Source organism: Argiope bruennichi, chromosome 4, assembly GCF_947563725.1.
Source record: "Argiope bruennichi chromosome 4, qqArgBrue1.1, whole genome shotgun sequence".
In the NCBI taxonomy this organism is placed as follows: Eukaryota; Metazoa; Arthropoda; class Arachnida; order Araneae; family Araneidae; genus Argiope; species Argiope bruennichi.
The window spans coordinates 83,800,143-83,823,136 of NC_079154.1; the positions used below are offsets into that span (position 1 = coordinate 83,800,143).

The 22,994-nt window shown below is 23.8% G+C and overlaps 2 protein-coding genes across 3 annotated transcripts; one reads left to right on the plus strand and one right to left on the minus strand.

Annotated features, from left to right (window-relative positions):
- Positions 1-15: 15 nt before the first annotated feature.
- Positions 16-12,394, plus strand: LOC129965569 (phospholipid phosphatase 5-like). 2 transcript variants are annotated; one of them, XM_056079576.1, is made up of 8 exons: positions 16-221; positions 1,165-1,262; positions 2,655-2,760; positions 3,369-3,456; positions 3,829-3,892; positions 6,688-6,812; positions 10,355-10,525; positions 11,408-12,394. In XM_056079576.1, the coding sequence occupies exons 2-8, from the start codon at positions 1,189-1,191 to the stop codon at positions 11,599-11,601; spliced, it is 822 nt and encodes a 273-aa protein (XP_055935551.1). In that variant the 5' UTR covers positions 16-221; positions 1,165-1,188; the 3' UTR covers positions 11,602-12,394. The 2 variants fall into 2 exon arrangements, with proteins under 2 accessions (XP_055935551.1, XP_055935552.1); XM_056079577.1 differs by lacking the exon at positions 16-221 and adding an exon at positions 646-664.
- Positions 12,395-14,035: 1,641 nt separating this feature from the next.
- Positions 14,036-22,634, minus strand: LOC129965570 (trafficking protein particle complex subunit 4-like). The gene is made up of 5 exons (XM_056079578.1): positions 22,276-22,634; positions 20,209-20,383; positions 18,861-18,964; positions 16,238-16,364; positions 14,036-14,215 (listed from the first exon to the last, which is right to left on the minus strand). The coding sequence occupies exons 1-5, from the start codon at positions 22,445-22,447 to the stop codon at positions 14,143-14,145; spliced, it is 651 nt and encodes a 216-aa protein (XP_055935553.1). The 5' UTR covers positions 22,448-22,634; the 3' UTR covers positions 14,036-14,142.
- Positions 22,635-22,994: the final 360 nt, after the last annotated feature.

A 22,994-nucleotide genomic window follows, 5' to 3' on the forward strand; every position in this document is an offset into this window, starting at 1 on the left:
TTTTGCTGTCTGCTGCATTTGTTTCTATTATACATAATCAGCATAATTTGTTTCTATTTACCCACGTATCATAAACAGCATATGCGGCAAACTGACATATGAGTCCCTAGATATTTATTTCAGTCTCATAAATAAAAATTGGAAATTTTCCACGTCTCTTGATCTCAGAATGCCAGATATCGGCTTCTTAGATTAGTTATTATCTGACGTCGTCTTTGCCGGTAAATTAAGTTTTTAATTCATTTGCATCGTACTTCAGAAAAAGAGACTTTTATCTGCATGTTATTCATATTTAAATTGCTTTTTTATTTTTTATAGTTATTAATTTGAAAATATTGTGCATATTTTTTTTATTTATTATTATTTTTTTTTTTTTTTTTTTTGTAATTTTTCATGGCATTGAATTATTTTGAAATAAAAAAAAGTAAATGTATGAATTTTATGTAAATCTTTTATAATAATTTAGATCTTTCGTATAGTTTTGACGCATTATTTTCTCAAAAATATTTTATTTAATCCTTGACAAATAGTAAAATTTTATCTTTTAAAGCACCGCGATCTCTTTTCCCTAGTTCTTCTAAAGCTTTCTGTTAAGTCTGCAGATTATTCAGTATTTTTTATATATTTTTTAAAATTTTGAAATTTTAATAAACAATTCCATTCTGTAAGATTTCCGTTTCAAATTTTATATAATAGATTCTTTTTTCAAGAATGAATTATCTTCTAAATGTATTCTTTTTTTATAAATATATATATATATATATATGAAGTTGAAATTATTTAATAAACAAAGCAAAGTGCAAAATGTAAATGGGTTTTTTTATATTGACTCTTGTAAATGCATATGTGTCTATTTATCTTATATTGATATTATAATGAAACTATGAAAGCAAGAAATCCAGATTTCAATTAAATGAAAGAAAATTCTTCTGGGAACCAGAAAGATAGGAAAATATCTGTAAAAATATTGAAAGAAGTTTAAAGCTATTTCTGCATATTGCAGTTATTGATAAATTATCTTTTGAAAGTATTATTATAGTTATATGTAGCTAAAATTATTTAGTGAAAAAGCAAATAGTGAAATAAAACTAAAAAGCTTTCCAAAATAAATTAAAATTATTAATATTAATTCACATTTCCTCCTTTTTTTTAAAAAAAATTTAGATTCTCGTTTTTTCCTGTCCAGTTATGAATTATCCCAGAGGTCATAGATATATGCTAATAGAGTTACTGACAAGATTCATACTTTTAATTTTATTTATGTAAGTATATTTATTAATTTTCCTTCTATTTCATTAGGTTTTAGATCATTCACTAGAAGAAGAACTTAACATTTTACAACAATTCCTTTAATATATACACTTATTAATATTTAAAAAAATGTTAATTGATCATAATACTAAAAAAAAAAAAATCCATAGCATCATGATAGCAAATGATTTGATGAGAAAGCAAATTAAAGCACAGCAATGTTTCTTTTACTTCTAAACTGTAGATTTTATATTTGAATTAATATATGTTTATTTTCATTAATATTCCATTTATTTATTGATTTGAATAAAACTTGAAAAGTTTAATGAATGAATTATTTTGAAATTGATAAAGTTAGATGTTTGAAGAAAACTTCTTATTATTTTCTGTTTAATTAGTATTTCTTACATAGGTTTAAGATGGAAAATAATAGATCCACGATAATTCCATTAATTGATAACAATTTCTTGTGAAATAAATAAATAAAAGCAATTTGATCATTTTTCATTGAATAATCATTTAATATCACTTAATTAATATTGCGCTCCACATTATGGGTATATTAAAAAAAAAGACAAATGTAAAAAAAAAAAATAGTACTTTTACACTTTAAAACTAGTTCTTCTATCATTGAGAGCACTTAAATGTTTATTTTTTTGGTGCAAAAATCCAGAATAATTAGTTATATTTTACGAAGATTTCATAGAATGGCTACAAAAACTGTGAAAAAAAAAAATTTCCTTGACTTTTCCCTAACTATTGCAACATTTCCTGACTTACAGCTGTAATTATATTAGTTCTCTTGCCTTCTCTGTACTTAGAATCACTGTATGTGTATAATATACATTATTAAAAACACTTTTACATGTTATTTAATATATTTTTCATGAAATTTAATTTTTAAAAAATGAAATGAACATCCTAAAATTTATTAAAACAGTATATTGCATTTCTTATATGGGAAAAAAATTCTAGAAATTTTAACAAAATAGTTTATTTCTAAAATTGTATAAGAATTCTAAGAAACATTTATACTATTCTGTGCAATACAAGTTAAACTATTTTAACAATAAATGCTATTATAATCTTTGCTTAAAATTTTAAAAGGTCCAATAACTAATTAGTAATCTTTGCATAAGTACCAAAATTATATGTTACATCATAAATATAAAAAATTGTATAACTATATGCACCTAATAATAATATATATATAATAGTAACTAAACAATGTCTTATGAGTTATAATATAAATTTTTAAAAATTTTAAACATTAAACATTTAGAATTTTTTTTAGAGATTTGGTAAATAGTTTTCATTATTATAATATTCTTAAAAGCATGTATTGAGTTTATTATGAGTTTAAATACAATATTTAATTTATGAATTTTTTCCCTCTCATTTAGAGTTTCAGAATATGCTGAACCTTTCCAAAGAAAAATCCATCCAGAGGAGTTATGGTTGTATAAAAATCCTAGGACTGACAGTTATGTTCCGACTCGTATTTTATGGGTAATAATTCGAAATTGAATTATATTTTTTTGTAATTTCTTCATAAATTTTAAACTATTGTAAACTAGCAGCAAGGGGATTTAAATGTTTAAGGATTTGGTTCTGGATTACTTCTAAGTGTAGAATGCAAATAATAATTAGAAAAAATATGTAATGGATGAATTCTCTCTGCCAAGATTGTATTGAAAATTGTTTGATTAAATTTTTTTTAATCTTATTTTATGTTCACCAGGTGCAAGAGCACTATTGTTCAAATTTTTAGTATAAAATAAAATTTTACTTTTTCTTTTGTGAGGTCAACAATTTAATATCTCCATGCAAACATTAAAATTTTGTTTTTGCACATATAAAAAGGCTTTTAATTTAAAATATAAAATTATTTTACATATGTTTGTAACATTTTTTATATATTTATGCATTTGATTAAATTGATATGTTACATAAGAATCCCTTAAACATATTTGCTAGTTATTTCCTAATTTTTTAGCATTTTTAGAAATATATTTCTAAAAATGTATTTAAAAAATATATTTCTTGAATTTAATAAAAAAAAAAATGTGCCTAATGCTTTGGATATATTTATATTAATTGTAACAATTTTTTTGCAGGTTTTTATATGTATAGTACCATTTTTCATCATTTCTCTCTCAAATTTACTTAACAAGTGCAAAGCAGATGGAATTCAAGCATTTCTGGGTAACATTATTTGTATGACTTATTTTCTTTTTTTTTTTAATGCATGTGATGATAAAATACTTTATATGCATTAAATTTTTTCTTCTGAAAATTCCTAAATATTATTTTGTTTTTAATATTATCAAAATAGTTGATTCTGAAGATTATATTATTTCATAAACCAGAATTTTAATAATGAAAGTTTCAAAATCACTTGTATGTGAGAGCAAATTGATAGAATTTATATTTTAAAAATGATTTAATAAATAAGATTTTCTAATTCATTAAATTTATGATTTCTTAAAATTTCATAATAAATATATGTACAAATGTTTTGTAATATATATATATATATATACTTTTGATAACTTAATACAAATTATATATTTACAGCATTAACATTGTCTTTTGGAATAAATGGAGTTGTTACAAATGCCATAAAGTTGATTGTGGGAAGGTAGGTATTCAGATTTAATTATATTTTATGAATATATTAATTTTTCAAATTAAAAAGTAAGATTAGCTTTTATAAAAGTGTATTCTCAAATCATATTTATAAAATGTTATCAGCATTGTTCAAAAATTTTGTAGAAGAAGCGATATTATATGTGTGTGTTTGTGTATGTGTGTGTGAATACTGTAAGCATTTGTGTTTCCCTTTTGTGTATTAATTAATGTTATAATTATAATCATTTTTTTATTCATTCTTCAACTTAATCTTTTTAGTTCATTGGTATCTTAATACTCAAATAATATCTAAAAATTTATGCTTAAATTATTATTTGTAAGAATTCTATTTTTACTCACATTTTTGCATTGCTAATAGAGATATACTTTTGTTTGATTGAATTTAAAGATGTGGTCTGATTTTCTTGCATCATGTTGTATTTCTGAAGCTTTTCTTTGCTTCAGAAATTACATGCCAAATTTTTGCCAAAATAGCCACTGCCAATAGAACTGCCAAAAATTTTTTTGGAAAATGCCTAGAATAAGTAAACCCAAATTTCATTCCCCAAAAATTAAAAAAAAAAAAGAATAGTTATGCTTGTACTCAAGATAATTATTTCAAAAAGCTATTTATGTAATTTGAATATAAATAACTGATTATGATTTGAGCATATGATTTAAGAAAGTTTTATCAATAGACAAAAAAAAAAAAAAAAAAAAAAAAAATCCAAAGGCATGAAAAATATAAGTGATAGCCTTAAGATATATGTAAAAAAGATTACCATGAATAATGCTATTATTAAAATTGGGATAATTCAGAAATAGCTGTGTTGGGATTCTTATTTTTTTTTTAATCAAGCTATGAAAGTTCCTTTAATATCTACTGTGCAATGATAGATCAAATTCTTAGATTGTATTTAAGAGAACTGAATATAAAAAAAAATGAATGTTATTCATTATAAGTAAAATTTAAAAATGCTGTAATTTTTTCTATTAAAATTATAAATTACCGATTTTATGCTATAATAATTTTAGAATTTTTGTAAAAATTAAAATATGCATTCAAATTTTCTAACAGCTTAGTGCTTTATATAATTATTTTACCTTAGATTTTATACTGGAATTTCCCTCTCAAAAACTGACTTAATTTCAAAAATGTACAAAAAAAATCCTTTTTAACCTCCTTTAAATCAACTTTTCTAAATCTGCTATATTTTTAATACTTGAAGTGACTGACATTCTTTTAATTCTGTATTTAAGCATAATATATACATAACTATTCAGGCTATAATAAATCGTCAAAATCGCAGACAAAATTTTTTTTATCATTTTTAATCGAAAAACTAGTTTTATTGGGAAGCTTTATTTGTTAAAAAAAGGGACTTTAAAATGTTAATATGAATAAATAATGAAGTTTCAATAAATCTATACTGTCCTATAATAATAACAATTTTTTTTCTTTAAACAGTACAGTTAAGTAGTATAATTGAAGTTTTAGTTTATCTGTCATCATTTGGTGTTGTATTATAGTCACTTGTCCTACTTTTACTAATTTGGTTTTGTAATGATTGTTCCTTTATAGTTCAACAAATATTCACAAATATTGCATTTTGTTGGATTTCAATTAATTTTCTTTCTTATTTCATATAATTAATATCTTGTTCATGCAAATTTTACATAATTTTTTGAATGACCAATCAACTTTTTTGTGTCATTTATTTATTTTTTAAAAATATTTTGACATTTCACAAAATTGAAGATACAAAAAAAAAAAATGAATTGATAACAATTACAATGGAAAAGCGACATCCTTTCAACTCTAAAACATAGCCTTTAATTGCTTAATTCTACTTATAAAAAGATACCACTTTATTGGCTATTAAATAATCATGTTCATTGATACATTTTCAAATAAAAAAAGTTATACCTTATCAACTGAAATAATGTTTGCTTCTATCTTCAGATTATTTTATTGCAACTTAAAAAAAAAATAACACTGAACGAAAATAATTTAATGAATTACATTCTTGGTAAAATTATCTTTAAAATGATACTGAACTTTATGGTAGTACTGCAAATACTATCACTGTTCTGAGCTATTAATCACCAAAATTCACTTTTTTTTCTAATATATTCACAATTTTGACCATTACTTAGCTATACCTTAGATTGCTTTATTTTAAATATATGAAATTACATGTTGATTCAAACTCAACATTGGTTTTTCAAAAGTTAAAGAAAACATATTTAATGGCTTAATATTGTTGTTTTTTCAGGGAGGGGGGGGGAATTAACTTCAAAAAGAAGATTGTTGTCTTCACCCATTAAGCATAAATAAGTTGATATGGCTGCTGCTGGAAACAACCACTTCCATCATTAAGGCTCCCTTATCAAAAGTGAAAGGAATATAATCTTTTTGAATAATTCCAAGATATAACAGTATTTCCACTTTTATCATTTAAATGCATAAAGTATTTTTTCTTGCAATATCTATAATATTCTGAAATTTTATAATCGAATATTTTGGTTGTTTCTCTTATAGTGTTCATAACAATGAGCTCTAGAATCTGCTTCGAGTACTAAAATATACCATTTTATATCGTGTATAATCATTTTATTATATTTAGATATCAATTTATCATGCTTATAACTGACTTGGCTCCCCAGTTATTTGTGGAAAAACAGGCTTAAATATATTCTTTAAGATCTTGTATACTATGTGTGTCATAATACTTTTTAATTTTTCTGTACGATTTTATTTCCTAAATACTTAAGTTTTTTTTTTTTTTTTTTTTGTATTCACAGACCAAGACCAGATTATTTTTATCGATGCTTCCCTGATGGTAAAGGTGATCTGAAATATCCTTGCACTGGTAATAAAGAAGATATTAAAGAAGGACTGAAAAGTTTTCCAAGTGGTCATTCTTCATGTAAGTTAGCATTATCATCAGAATTTCTGAAAATGCACGAGTTTTAAATTCTTGCAAATCATACTACTGAAATAATTTAATTCATTACAATATATTTTGTTGGTCGATGCTTCTTAATTGTTAAATTTTGATCCCAAACAATAATGATTCTTGCAAAAGCCGTAAGAGGATCCCTTTTTTTTTTTCAGAGTTTTTATCAGCAAAAACAGTAACTAATATGATTAAAATGTTCTTTTATTTTTTATTAATGCTTTCTTCAAGTTTTATTTATTTGTTAATTTTCAAATTTTAGAGTTGCTACAGACTTTTTATAACCTAAGTAAAAACTTTTTTTTTGTCTTGTCTTGGTTAGTGTCTGTGCAAAAAAATTGTAATTGTAATTCTGATTCTGCGCCATTCAGCAATAATGGGAACACTACTGAACATCTTTCCTGTTATTATTCATTTGGTTAATGATACTTGGCTTGAATTTATAATTAAAGAATGTAATATTGGTTTCAACTGTAATAATTTTTTGATTAGTAGTATTAATTTCTTACATTTTGTGTGTATGTATCTTGATAAAATATTTTAGCTTTTTCACAACAACCAAATCAAAGAGCAAAGAAATGTAATAATGTTTTGTTTTTAAATTAGTGGCATTTTTGTAATTAAGTATAAAAAATGCTACTGGAATGGAAGAACATTTTTAATTAACAAAAATAAAAATAATACCAAAAATAGCTTATTACTTGTTGAAGAAATATAAATGAAACTAATGTTAAATGAGAAAAGGGGGGGGGCATTCAACATTAAATCAAAATTCTTTCTGTTAAAAATATTATGATCATGAAAATAAAATAAAAATATATGTGTTGAAATGAAAAAGGTTATCTTTATGTTATAATTTTCTGTCTAGACAGTTACAAAATACAAAGTCTTTTTATAGCAAAAAAAAAAAAACTTTTATTGACATCATGAAAATATATTCCTTTTTGGTAATAAAATATTAGATATATTAGTTTTATGTGCAATATAAATTTAGAAAAGGGGAGAAAGAAATAATATTATTCTGCACAAAATTCCATAAGACAGCAGTTGTTCAGCTGTCATGTAGTTTTACTTACTTTAATAGAAATTTTGAATATAAATTAAATTTCTGAATTTTAGTTTTATTAAATGCTTAGAGAATAAAAATAAAATTGAAGCTGACATATACAAACTTATGTATTATATTTCATTTTCAGTAGAAAAGCAATATTTTCTTGTCAGGAATTCGCTATTTACTCTAAACTGCAATAGAATTTATATTTTAAGATTATTTTTGATGTGTATAGGTAGATGTCAAAAAAATGTGAAAATTATACGTAGAAGGTGAAGTAAATAATTGAATAGAAAGGAAATATATTTATACATCCACAAAAATAAAACTTATACCTGAAGTATTTATTTTATTGCTTATTAAACAATCTTTTAGTATTGAATTTTACACAGCTTGGCCAAACATGGCATTTCTATCACAAACACTAAGAGTACCATACAGATTATCTCCAATAATAAAAATTGAATATGTATGTGTTTTGCTGCTTTATAGGCTAGACCATTAGACCAAGAGCTACCATATTTGGAGCATTATATATTTCATAGTGCAAGAATGTGCAACTGCGAGCAGTTTTTTTAAGTTTTAATAAATTAAGCAAAATTTCTGGTTTTTTCCCAAATAAACCCGAATTAATTCCAAAAATATTACAGCAATCTGAAATATTTTCCAATAATTTCCAAAATTATTACAGCACAAAATTGATTTTTACATCTTCTTAAAATACAAAAAAAAAAAAAAAAAAAAAAAAAAAAAAAAAACGATACTAATTTTTTTTTTTGCCATAAAATTTTTAATGAATTTAAAAATGTAGGTATATTTTACAACAATATTTTCATTGTTGAAATGAAATTGGAATCACTTTCATTGCTTTTAATATTTCATTATGTCTTTTTTTTTTTTTTTTTTTTTCTTCATTATTGTTGATTAAGTTTATAAAATTTCAGCTCATTTTTCATATGAAATAGGTTTTAATATAAAACTTTTTTAATAAAATTTTATTGCACTTTTAATAAAGTTTTAATTTCAGAACTAAGGAATGATAAAAAAATTTTAATGTGCATCTGTTTTCAAAACATATCCTTTGATATAATTAACCATTTACATATACTAGGGAATTGCGTAGTACAATGAACAGAATGATGTAAAGCTCCTAAAGTTGTAGAATGTTATGGTTTAAATATCTATCAAAATTGCAAATTAAAAAATATTTTGCAGAGAAAGCTATTAAGATCAAGATAAAAAATATTGATGTAAAATATTTGATAACCATCAATATTGATGTAACAACTAGTTGTCAAGGGTAGCTGGTTACTATATATAAATAACTGAGCAGATATAACATTTATTTACTGGTGGGGCTGAAGGTCAACTCAACTAATCATTGATATTTGAAAAATTCATCTTAAAGAAAAGAACTTATTTTTCTGCAAATTTTATAATTCTACTTTTGATTTCCCCCATAGAAGTATATTTGATGACGTTGAATCTATTCATCAAATGTGAATATATATATAAATCATAATTTCACATCCCATAGTTTTTGTCTTTATGAAATCTGAAATAATAATAGAAGTTCCATTTTTATAATTTGATTTAATCCAATTAGCAATGAAAAATATGAAGCCAAATTTTCATAATCAAAACTTTTTAATGCAGATAATCTTAAAATACAATATAAATTTAAGTGTGTTTAAAGATTAATGTCATTTTTTTTTAACCGAAAACTGTATGTTTGGCAAATAAATTATTGGTCTTTTTAAGAATAAGATATAATTGTATGGTTATAGGACATAAATGTTATTCATGTAGATATTTATTGTCAATATATAAAAAGCAGTTATTGTGTCGAATTCGTAGGAAGTATATAAAATTAAAACATTATAGATTTTAATATTATATTTATTTTTTTCTTCAGTATCATATAGAAAGAGAAATATTATTTAAGCAAAATGTTAGAAAAATATCATGAAAGACTTTAGTGCATTCTATGGAAATGAGAAGTAATACTAATGCATTTCATCAGTTTCAAACATAAATTGAAATGCAAATGTGATATTCTTTATCTGATACAAGTATTGAAAATCTCATATTTATTGACTTAACATTAAAAATATCTTGAAGGCAATATTTTATACTTTATCAGTTTGCCTTTTCACACTGCATTAAAGGCCTAGGAAATGTATGAAATAATATCTTTCATATTTTGGTCTAAATTATAAATATCTGTATATTATCTAGATGTTCTAGGCAATATTCATTTTTCATACATTTTTAGTCACATTCACATTTAATTTGCTACTAGCACTTATGGAATTTTAATAAATTGAAAAGCAAAGCAACATTTCAATAAAACTAAAAATAATAATGCTGTGACAATTTTTTTTAATATTAAGAATTGATAAAAATTTCAGCTAAATTTTGTTTTTAACATAATCTATTTACTGTGCTATCTTTTTTGCAGTTGCATTTGATAGCATGGTACTCTGCACACTTTATTTATGTGGTAAATTGCAAGTATTTAACCAAAAAGGAAGAGGACAGTCTTGGCGATTACTTTTAGCACTTTCTCCACTTTTTCTCTCCATACTTGTTGCTTTGAGCAGAACCTGTGATTATCATCACCACTGGCAAGGTAAGATGAAAAACCCATCAAAAAAGGTATAAATTGTTAATTTTTTTTATATATACATAATAATGGCATGTTTTTAAAAATATTGAACATACCATTATTATGTACATAAAAAAAATTACAAAAATAAATCTATGAATCCAAGTTGCACTTACATTATGTCAGGTACAGTATAATTTAAATGTATATAACCTAAGGATGGGTTATTGAAATAAATTCATATTTCTGATCCTGCAAATTATTTGTAAAAATTGACGGATCTTAAAAAAAATCTTTAACTCAAATGAGTTTTAGTTTCATGGCATTTAAATTATATTTTATGAATGTTTTCCTTAATCTTTACAGAATGAGAATTTTATAAGATTGCATTACAAAAAAGTTAATTTTAAAATTGAAAAAAAAAAAGGTTAAATATAACTTAAAAAAATATTTTATTTATTGTATTTCAATACAATTTTAAACTTTTATGAAAACATATGATGAACAAAAAAATGAATAATTAAAAATAATAGAAATCAAAAGAGTAAAAAAAAAAAAAAAAAACTGATTGTGTATTTAATATTTCGATATTTTCAGCCTTTACTTATTATTTTGAAGTTCTCTTTGCTTTTTTCATAACAATTGCATATTTTAATAATACGTAGCTAAAAACAGGCAGTGATGCAGACTATTGTGAAATTTATAGTATACAAAATTATTCAAAAAGAAATTTGCCATCTTATATAAATTTATCATTATTTATGTATCGAATCAGATTTCCAACAAATCTGATATTGTAGAAATAAAACAAAAATTTTACATTTTTATAACAAGTATTTTATAATTAACATTTTTTTCATTCTTAGTTCTTTAATGGTTTAATCAAAATAATTTATTTATTTTCAGATGTATTGGTTGGATCACTGCTAGGCAGTATCATTGCATATATGTGTTATTTCCAATACTATCCTTCATTGAACCATCCAAATTCAGCATTGCCATACAGTATTTTGGTAAATTTACCAAGAACAGATTCGAATGAATCTAATCAACTTAAGAAATCTGACAGTTTAGAATGCATTTCAGTCAAATGGATTTAATTCACTTTTCTTTTTCTCCAAATTACTAACATATTTTTTAGACTCAGCAAACTTATCAAGAACTTTTTAACTTACGATTTGTGATTCTATAATGAAACTTGCAATATGAATGATGACGAAAAAGCAATGAAAAACAAGACTTATAAAAGATCACAACATATATTTGGTGAAAAGGACAATGAATTTTTACTATAAAAATATTCCACAATAAGAAAATGAGAAGAATTATTATATTGATTCTTTTTTTATTCTTTCACAGAAGCAAAAATAACTTATTTACTGAGGTGTTTTATTTAAAATATCTGGATCTTATTTTAACTACATGTAAAAAAAGTATATTTATAGCAAATTTAGGTTAAAGACTCTTTATACATTTCTTGTAACTATGTATTTTTAAAAAGGGTTTGTCATATTTTTAAGCATGCTTATAAAAGTAGTCATGCTTGAAACTGTTTTCATTGATATACACTGGAAGTGCCATTTTTTTTTTCAAACTTTAGATCTGGTAATTATTTTATATATATATATGTATAGTTTGCATTTTAATATGTTAAGTTTTAAAATTTTATTTTTGATTGCATTCAGTTTAAATGCTATTGTATTTATTTATAAAATTTTACATTCCATATCAATGAATATTATCTATTTAATGGAAGAAGATGTCTTTCATTTTTCATTTCATAATGAAGACACTGTATATATGGGTAATTATTGATTGCTCAGTACATGGATATGTGATGGAAATGACTTTCTTTTTAAGTTACATTAAATGCAGAAAATGTTGTTCTATGAATTTTTAAGAGTGATGATTTGTTTCAACAAATAACATATCAACTTAAAACAGGAAAAACAAAATAGAATTACTTAAATGCTTAATACAGTATTAGTAACTGTATCAGCTTGATCTTAAACTGATACAGTTTCAGCAATTATTACAGTTAGTTAAAGGACCAGAACGATTTCAGTATGTAGTGAATTCTCAAATAATGCTGAGTAAACTTTCCATTAATTATTTTTATGAAAAACTGAGAATGTTTATTATGATTTGAAATTACAGCATGACAATGAAATGAAACTTTGATATTGCTCTCCAGTTGTTAAACTTTGTCTATTCGTCAACAGAATTTGCATGAACTTTAATTTATCATCAAGGTTTCTTCTGTAAAATTATACATATGATCTACACCTCAAAATATCATTCTCTCACATTATTAATCCTCTGGTTGAAATTTAAATGAAATATGCTTTTTTTAAATGAAAAATATCATTATGTTTATAAATATGTATATAAAAAGCTCTTGGAGCCAAACAAAAATTTAATGCAATGCAGTGGAAATAAGTTACATCACAAACATAATTACACATCTTCTATATCTAGTTGTCTTGTGCTGTGCTTTGACTATCTCTTTTTCTTCTCCAAATTGCATATTCGAATAATTCATTTGATATGGGTAGATGATAGTTCAGTTGTGAAATGTATTGGTATAATCTGGAATCTATAAATTGCTTTTAAACAATATCACAAGCATTAAGTATTTCATAAATTAGTGAAATCCATTAGCTTACTTCTATCGTAATAGTTTCTCCCTCTGGGAGGTAATGTTTAAGATATAGGAATAAAAAGTTTCCAGTATAAATGTTGCTTTGTGCTTTTTGGGTTGGCAGATTAAGACTGTATGATTAAGTTGCTTCAACTTCCATGATGTGCCTCTATTAAAGAAGTTATACCATATATGAAGATGGCTACTAGGACTTCCCTGTTGCTATGATAATAATTATCATTCAGTTTATACCAGATTTTTTTAAAAAAAAGATGGGAATAACTCCAGTATGGTTATCATAATCTCAAAATCAATATTCTTTTTTCTTGATTTAAGATAATTGATTGCACGTATTTTTACTTATTGACAAAATATTCTTCCATAATAATAGTTTTAAATTTTAAAAACTAATACATTAAATAGCAGTGCATGTTATTTTAAGTTTAAAACTTCAATCATTTACGAATTCAGAGTATGGAAATATTTTTAAAAAATAGTTTCTGCTTGAATTAAGTTTTGACTATATGGGTAAGTAATTAAAAGTACTATATTTTCTTCTTACCTAATATATTAAGTGATATATAGTTATCTTTTGATAATATTGCCATCAAAGACAAAATTTAGATTTTAATGCCATCCTGTATTTTTACATATTTCTTGTGATGTCCAGATTATAATAAGAAATGAATTGAGTTAAAATACGTGCATTCATTTGAAGATTTCAGCCCTCTATAGTAAATAGAATTAATAAAATAAGATTTTAAGGTATTTTTAAAGTACCTTTAATTCCTCATACATCAGAAGTAATAGAAAGGAAGACCATGGAATTAAGAACAATTGCTTAAAAGCTATATATTTAAAAATGATTTAGCTAGCCAAGTGAAACACAGTCAGATGTTTAAGAAAAGATTTATTTTGAAACAATGTTGAACTGCATAAATAATTTTCCAAATATACAATATGTGCTATATACATTACAAAATTCAAATTTCTTTCCTATTTATACATTAGTCATACCAGTTTTATCAATTTGCTCCAGAGCAGCTTGAAGATTGGTATCAAAATATTCACACCTAAAATTTAAAAGCACATAAGTCTGTTTCATTTAATATTGCCTTAAACCATTTACATTTTTCATACTAAAAGAATTTTAAATTAGGTAATATTTATAAAATTGCATTTAAAATCAAAACATAATAATAATTGAACTAAGCTTTATTAAATGTCTGTAGATGTATGTTCTTGTTTTAGAATCACATTTTCCCTAATAGGTATGCAAATTTAACTTCAAATCCATGCACACCAGTGATGGGGTTTTAGATGGAGCACCCAATCTCCTATGCCTAATCTTTAATTAATTAAAACCTGGTTGCTATTGATTTAACCTTATGATCGTGATTATTAGCAATTACTTACTCATTAGAGATGTGTTAGAAAAGAATATGTTATTAACATAAATTTTAAAAAAAACTGCTTTAGACATATGATTGTCTAATTTAACTGATAAAAGGTACCTCTTTTGTTTTCTCAAACTTTAACTGAATTTAGGAAATGAAGAATAAGATTGATTTTTAAAAAATGATAAAATTCAAACTACTTAGTAGATCTTACATTTATGTTTGAATATTATAACATGCTTCCTTTTTCTAAATTCAGTATATTTACTTAATGAATTTGGCTATATATTACAATATACATATATGTTGTACTTAAATATCTTAAATTTTAAGAGAACAGTATGGTTTTTATAGAATTAATTAGCCATCAAACACAATCTACACATATACTAAATGGCCATCATCACTTTTACAGCACCACATTCTACAAATGCTGACTTTGCTATAAAAAATGCTTTTGTTGATAGTTTTGTTTACTTTAACAATTTATTCAAGAAAAATCTGTTCAATAGCTGTTTGTATATTGCAATTAAAATATATCTAATTTTGCCTATACATTTTATATACTATTTGGAATGAAATTACACAATTTATATGTGTCAATTCAACATATTTTCTGTTAACCCCTTCTGGCCCAACATCTCATATATGCGACAATCTCTTTTTCTTCTTATCAACCCAATATCTCATATGCGCAACTGAAAATGGAACAATCCATGTCAATTTTTAAATGTTACTAGATGGTGCGAAGTTGCAATAGTTTCTTCAACAGTCTTATCATATAGCATTTGACAATATTATACAAGTATAGTTTCTGAGTTTTTAGGTTTGATAGATTTATTACTATAGACAAAAAGCTATTTAAAAATGCATGTTTGATTTAAAGGGACTTTAACATTCCTTGTTGATTGCCCCCCATTAAGAGAATATAAAAAAAGCACTTCCAGTTTGTTGCAGAGGATAAGAGTGAAATATTTCTGGATGTGTTTTGTAGAAGTCCTGATACATGTGTTGGGATTGTACTGAGCTCCATTTTGTTAGACATGGATAAGAGACTGTGTTACTTACTGAGATTAATGAAATGATAGGAATATTAGTGTTAATACCAAATGATAAGGTTCATTTTCCTCAGACAAAGGAATTTAATTATAATAAATTATTAGATACTTCTCTGGGCCTGTAGCATTTGGTTTTCTGAAATAAAACATAATCAAAGATGAACTTTTCATTGAGAATTGGGGAGACAGATTTTTAAAATTGGAATTTCATTATCTACAGATCAATATTACTTTATTTCGTATGGATCGAATTTACAACTTTGTTAAAATTTCAGTATCATACCATATACTCTTAAATGTAATTTCTTTCATGAATAAAATAAAGTCATGAACCATAATATACTAAGCTAGTTCATTTAATTTCCATGTAAACCTGAATTTTATTAAAAAATGTGCCAAAGAATTATTCACTACTTCACAGGTATTTTTTGCATCAAAATAATACATTATTATTTATTAAAAAATATATAGTGTTCATTCTACTTTTTTTTTGTACTGTTGTATCTAACTTATAAATAAATAAAAATCTTGATAATTTATAAGTTACTGACTTTTCTTTGTAGACATTCATATTTTATTAGTAACAAAGGAAAAAATATACACTGAAATAGCAATCAAAACTATTTAGGTACAAACTTACCTAATAGGCATTTCTAAAGAGTAGAAGGGATTTTTCAGAGCGTAATCTGCATACAACTCGTATATTTTTTTCAAGAATGTTTCTACACCACCCTGTTTTGGATCAGCAACAACAATAAATTTAGTTCCTACAAAAAAAAAAAAAGAAAAAAAAAAGCTTTCAAGAACCCTTTTTTTTTTTTTATGCTTGAGTAAAATATTTATTATTTGTTAAATACTACATGAATCAATTCATTAATCTTAAATTACATGAAATACTTTTGGCACTAAAAAACTGTTAATATGTATAGTTGTTTATACAAATATATATTTATAAAACCTGGATTGAAGAAGCAGTCACTGAATTTTTTTTAACCTCTTTTTATTCTCTAGAATTTCATTAACATAGTCTAGTTTTTAGCTGTTATCAAGATTTCTTTGTCTAAGTCATGGTGAATGCAAATCGCAAACGAAGTAAATAAAACAAAAAAGAATTTTATTCTTTTATATTTTGAGGAGAAATTTGCATACATCAGTGTTTTGATTTCAGGGGGAAATTAAGGGCTTGCACATCTCTAAAATTAAATTAACATGATTAGGAAATTATTTTAAGAGCAAAACTAGTGTCAAATTATTACACACACACACACACATATATACAAATAAAAGCTTACAATTTTACTCAAAATTACAATTTAATATTATGATGTGCTTATTATATTATTTGCATCTTTTGGTGGATCCTTTCCTTATGGGTAAGAAATGTAGCTATATTAGCTGAATTTTAATTTAGGATGTAAAATAAATTGTTTAATGTTTTTAAATTTTTCAAACAATGATGTACTTTAGTGAAAAGATAGCAAAATATAGGATTTAATTTTTTGAAATTCATATATTTAAATCCACAACCATTGTAAAATATAACTTTTAATACCAACCTATTACAATAAGATGAAACGCTTTATTATTGAATTTACTTATCCTAAAATACAATAAAAATGTTAATTTAATAAAATATTTATTAATGAATCTGGAAAATTAAATTATATCCTAAGAAATTCAAATGAAGTCTAAAAATAGTTAATGAATTTTATTATCATCCTATGATCAGTATTTTGTTATTGTAGTCAGTAACTTTTAGAAAATGATTTTTTCACTTTTTTAATTTTAAAACTATTAATCATGCCATTTCCTAATCATTCTGAAATATCAGATCACAAAAGAACAATCCATTTGTGAATTACATATTATAAATTAAAATAAAATGTTGAAAAAGTTTTGAAATAATGATGAACGAAATCTTGCTAATGATTTATTTGTCCAATATGGCATAAATATGCCATTTAATAGAATCTCAAGGTTGCAATTTATTGAGAAAGTGAATATTAGCCAGCCCATATCAAATTTACAATTTTAATCCTTTAAAGACAATTTTTAAACCAGGAAAATTTCTTGATGGAGAAAAAGGAATTTAAAATTTCCTCTAGAATATTATAAAAATTAGGATACAAAATTTACAAATTTTATTTGGACCCTGCAAGGACCATGGGAACTAACACTAATAATCAATGCATCATATAATGAATAAAATAATAGTTACTTCAAAAAAGTTTATAATAATTTATTTAAAAGATTGCTAACTTCTTTTCGTGCATAAATAATAATTGATTAAAACAAAAAGGTAAGAAATCTGACGGCATTGAAAATTTCATATACAATTTCATCACTGAATATCTTAGTAATTATTTTGTCTTCAGAAAGTAAATCAAATACAAGGGAGATTAGCTATTTAAAAAATAAGATAACAATAATTTAAACAATGCATGTCAGGAAAAATAAAAAGTTCTACAAAAGGAATTTTTAATTTGTAAATTATATTTTATTCATAGATATAACAAATAATCACTTCCTAATTCAGTACTTGCATATTATTCATATAACAACAATCAATTGTAAAAAAAATGGGAGGGGGGGGAGCAGAGAATGCAAGCAAATAAACTTTTGAAGCTAAAGTTTTGCCACTAACATTTAGTTATATTTGTTCATCAATAATGTAGTTACTCAAGTACCCTTAATTCTTATCAAATATTTTGACATTTATATTAAGTATAAATGTCAAGTATATTATGAGTAGTCTGATTAGTTAATTTACTTTTCATTTTACTATATTGAGTTGGTAGATCTGTAGAAAATCAAATTGTATGTGTTCTGATTTTACAACTTCTAGTAAAAATTTCTACAAGTCATATATTGAAAGTTTCTATTAAAATAAGAAAAAGAAATATTTTATCATGCTATAATGCAAATAAAAAAGTCTTGTTGAATAAACAAGAAATATTGTTTTAATAATTTTAAAACACCACATCATCAGAAATATACAAGCTGAACTATTTACAAACAAAATAGCTTGAAATTACAAGAGAAAAAAATCTCTAGCAAAGTTCTACAATTCTTTTCCTCAGATTTCATTTTTAATGTATGCTATATTTGTTAATAAAGGATATTGATTCTTAAGAGGAAAGAAATTTGCCATATGACTTTTTAAATAATACCTAAAATTACATATAACATAAATGTTATAATGTCACAGAAAATTAATATTAATAAGAAATGTTAAGTAGAGAGAAAACAATTATTTATCTTACCTGTAATAGTTTGATAACAATATAATTTAAATGTATCAGCTTCTAACACTTCAATTCCTGAGCAATGTGGCTCTGGAGATAATTGAGAAGCAATAGCAAATAATCTAAAATACATAAATAAAATCACACTTACAGAAAATATGATAGAGGATTTTATTTGACAAAAAATTATTATATACAATTATTGAATGCAAATATGTAAGATAATTAAAAAAAAATGCCAAAACTGCAATGAAATTAGTTCTGAAGCTAAGACTCATAAATTTTAAAGCCTAAATATAATGATAATAATAATTATACCAGATGATTTTCATTTCAGTTGTCATTTGGGAGTTTAAATATCATTAAAAAATGTTTTTTAACAATATTCCAAAAAGCTGCAGAAATCTTAATATAGTCTATTTATTTTTAACTTAGCATTTAACAAATATTTTATTGAAAATAAAGTTTAATAAATAATAAAAGAAATTGAAAAATAATAGTAATGTGATCATAAAAGAAATTTAATGCAAAAAAAAGTTGCATTTTATCTAAAAGAATATGTTGAATTAATTTCTAATAAATATTCTAACAAACTATTTTCTTTAAAAAATAAAATTGTGTAAAAAAAAATTTATCCAATAAAATTCCAAGATATTTTATTGGATAAAAGACATGGAAACAAAATAACATTCCTGAATTCAACTATAGAATCATCCTCTATCTCTATATATGCACAATTACAAATGTGTATTAAACTTTAGCTTGAATAAAAAAAACAGACTATCATATCAGATTTTGAAAGTAATTATAATTTGTATCTGGTTATCAATGATGATTAATATTAGGGATGAAATATGGGGGAGTGTTCCAAGATATTTTATAGGATTTAGTTCCATTTCTTGTATTTCAAATATGATAAAGAATTTGCTTAACTGAATTAAAATTTTAAATAAATAAATTTATTTATTTTTAATAATTAATTATTTTTTAAATTAAAAAATACTTGATGATGTTGAAAGGAAAGAAGAATGATTTTGATAAGTAGAAAACAATTTGTAAAATTTCTAAGTCCAGGCCAAGCTTAAATGTAGAGGTTAATGTAGAGTAAAAGTCATATCTGTAAACACATCCAGCAGTTTGTGTTTACAGTCAGTCAGGTTTGATTAAATTCATAATTACATTTAACTATGGACTTCAAAACAATTTCAGGAATGAAATGAAACAATGATAATAGTATTTCAAAAAACAAAATTTTGATTTCATAATTACTTTTGTTATTTAGGAATTTAAAGTAAAATATAAAAATCCAAAACAATATCATATTTTTTTAATAATACAAACACAACAAAAGCAAATTTTTACTCACGAATGGAAAGTACTGGCCAAAACAATTTTTTCATTTGTTCCAAGTCTTGGCCGTCCAAATTTAATGCTGATAGGAAAATTTTCTTTATTTTTAATAACTTCAAATACATCACTTCCATCGCTCATTTTACGACCCATTATAGGATTTCCATTCACAGCTAATACAATGTGTCCCACTGGATTAAAAAAAAATTAAGAAAGAACAATAAATTGTATCTTATACTATCTAATAAATTGTATTAATGTCTTACAATAAGATGGCACAAAATGTCAAAGCTTTTTGAATATAAAAGTTAATATTTATTATATAAAATCCTATTTTAAATTAGGATTTATATAAAATCATGTCATTCAAATAGTAATTGCAACTATGAAATTTCCTTTAGTAACAACGATAGGAAATACCATGGAGGAAATTTTTTTTATCTTGATTTCAATTATTCTTATTTCAAATTATTTTAGATTCAAATACCAGAGTTTTTATAGAATTCATATGATTTTCTTTAAGAAATCACAAAAAGGAAAATAATTAGCAAAAAAAAAAAAAAAAAATGAAAAGAAAAATATGCTTTAAAAATTATTGATAATGTTTTTGAATTATCAATTGCCAGTTTAATTAAATAAACAAAACATTAAATTCTTTAACTCCATGAAATAAAATGAATTTTATGGAGACATTCTAGCAAAAAAAAAAAAAAAAAAAAAAATTATTCAATTAAATTGGTCGGTTTTACTGACAAAAATTTCATTCAATAAAATCTCATATCAAAGAATTTGAAGGCTTTCATTTACTTTTAAATTCAAGAAGAGATTTCTTCAATCTTGCAGATATAACAAAAGTAGTTTTTAAATCATGAATTGTTTTAATTTCTGCTTTTAAAATGCTTCGTGTCATCCTGATATCTTTATCTTGAAGACAGTTTTCAATCATTTTCAAACAAGCATGGTTCTTTTAAGAACATATATAGTACGTACATCTAATATTTGAGGTATTCTAAAGAAATTTTATAAGACTCTGTAGAATAAAGATGTTGGATGAAATTTTAGATTTTTTAAAAATTCCACATGATTTGTTGTAATACATAAATAATCATGCTTATTTACATTCATTTTAAGCTTCCAACCTTTTCATCTATCTGTTCTCTCATTAATTTCTAAATTGATCATAAATATTATATTAACATATTTTGTACCTAATATAATTATCAGTTTTCAAATTAAAAAAAATTCATTGAAAATATTGTATGTCACAGTACACTATACATTTTCCCTATACACAATCAAAAATATTTTTTTGTTTTTGTTTGTTTTTTAAATAGTTTAAATTCATTCCTAGATTCAATATATTTACTACCTTAGCCCTTCCCCCCCCCAAAAAAATAGACCTCAATATGCATTAAGGCAGAAGAATTAAAGGTCTGATATCATTGCAAATTCCACAAGCACGAATGAATTGTCCATGCTAAATAATTCAGAGTTACATAGCCTCCCACTGTTAATTTTGGAAATTCGGAAGAAGTCACTGGTAAAGATGTCAATATTGTCTGATTTACAAAAGGGTAAATCAAATATTCAATGATATAAAGTGAATAAAAAAAGTTTTTTTTTCCCCTAGTCTTTTGACATGAGAAATATAACAATCATGAATAGTAACATATTGCACTTCTAGACACAATTAATTAAAGTTCCAGAATATGATAAAACCAAATAATTATCTAGTAATTAAAAAATTTGCCGCATTTTAGATTATATTAAATAAATATGACTTTATTCTAGTTAATATGGAATTTCTTATATTACATTAATGCATATAGGGAAGGATTCCTAGAACTCAGATTAAAAAATAAAAGAAAGAAAGAAAAGTTTCATATAATTATCAAAAGAAAATGAAACAATTCTTCATCTGATGTCAGAATTCTCAATAATTTTAGAAGAAAAAGAAATTGCAGTAGAAACAAATTCTCATGGAATTCTGAAAAAATATATTATGTTAAAATAATAGTACTCTAGTGGATGTTTTACAAACACAAATTGAAAAACGATTGAAAATATTACGTTATTCTTATACCTTTAATAGTGTCAATTTCACCAAAAGTAACAGTTACTCGACTGTTCACATAATCTAACGTCAAATCTAAAGGATAAGTAAAAGTCCTTTCATATTCAATTGGGACCACATTATGATCATATTGGTAAATCATACCACCAGCTTTACTAACAATATAAACACTAACAGCCATATTAATATTTTTAATAACAAAATGTAAGGGAATAAATATTTTATAAATATAATATGCCCAAAGATTTAAATAATTATTTTTTTACAAAGAAATTTGTCTCAAAGAGAGTTTGTGGAATGTATATTAACGAAACAAATCTTCCCACTAGTAAACAAACAGACGGAACAAAATTTAGATATGGGGCTGTTGCCAACTTTCTTTAAAATGCAGAAAATCAAATAAATGATATAAATCGGAATACTACCAAAGACAAATCATAAAGTATTCCTAGTTTTTAACTATTATTGTTCCATTAAGTGTTATTAGTTTTACAATATGAAAAAATATTTCGCAAAATCTAAAAACTAATAAGAATACAAAAAAATTTGATATTCCAAAATTATTGAATGTTCATTGACAATTAGTTTTCTGTATATGCTTTCATTCATTTAGCATGCATTCAATTAATTTTTTTAGTTTAAGAAAATTTTAGCATTCAGGATTAATAAAATAAAATTAGAAATTATCAGGATAATTGTTCGTATTTAATTTTGAAGTGGCAATGGCA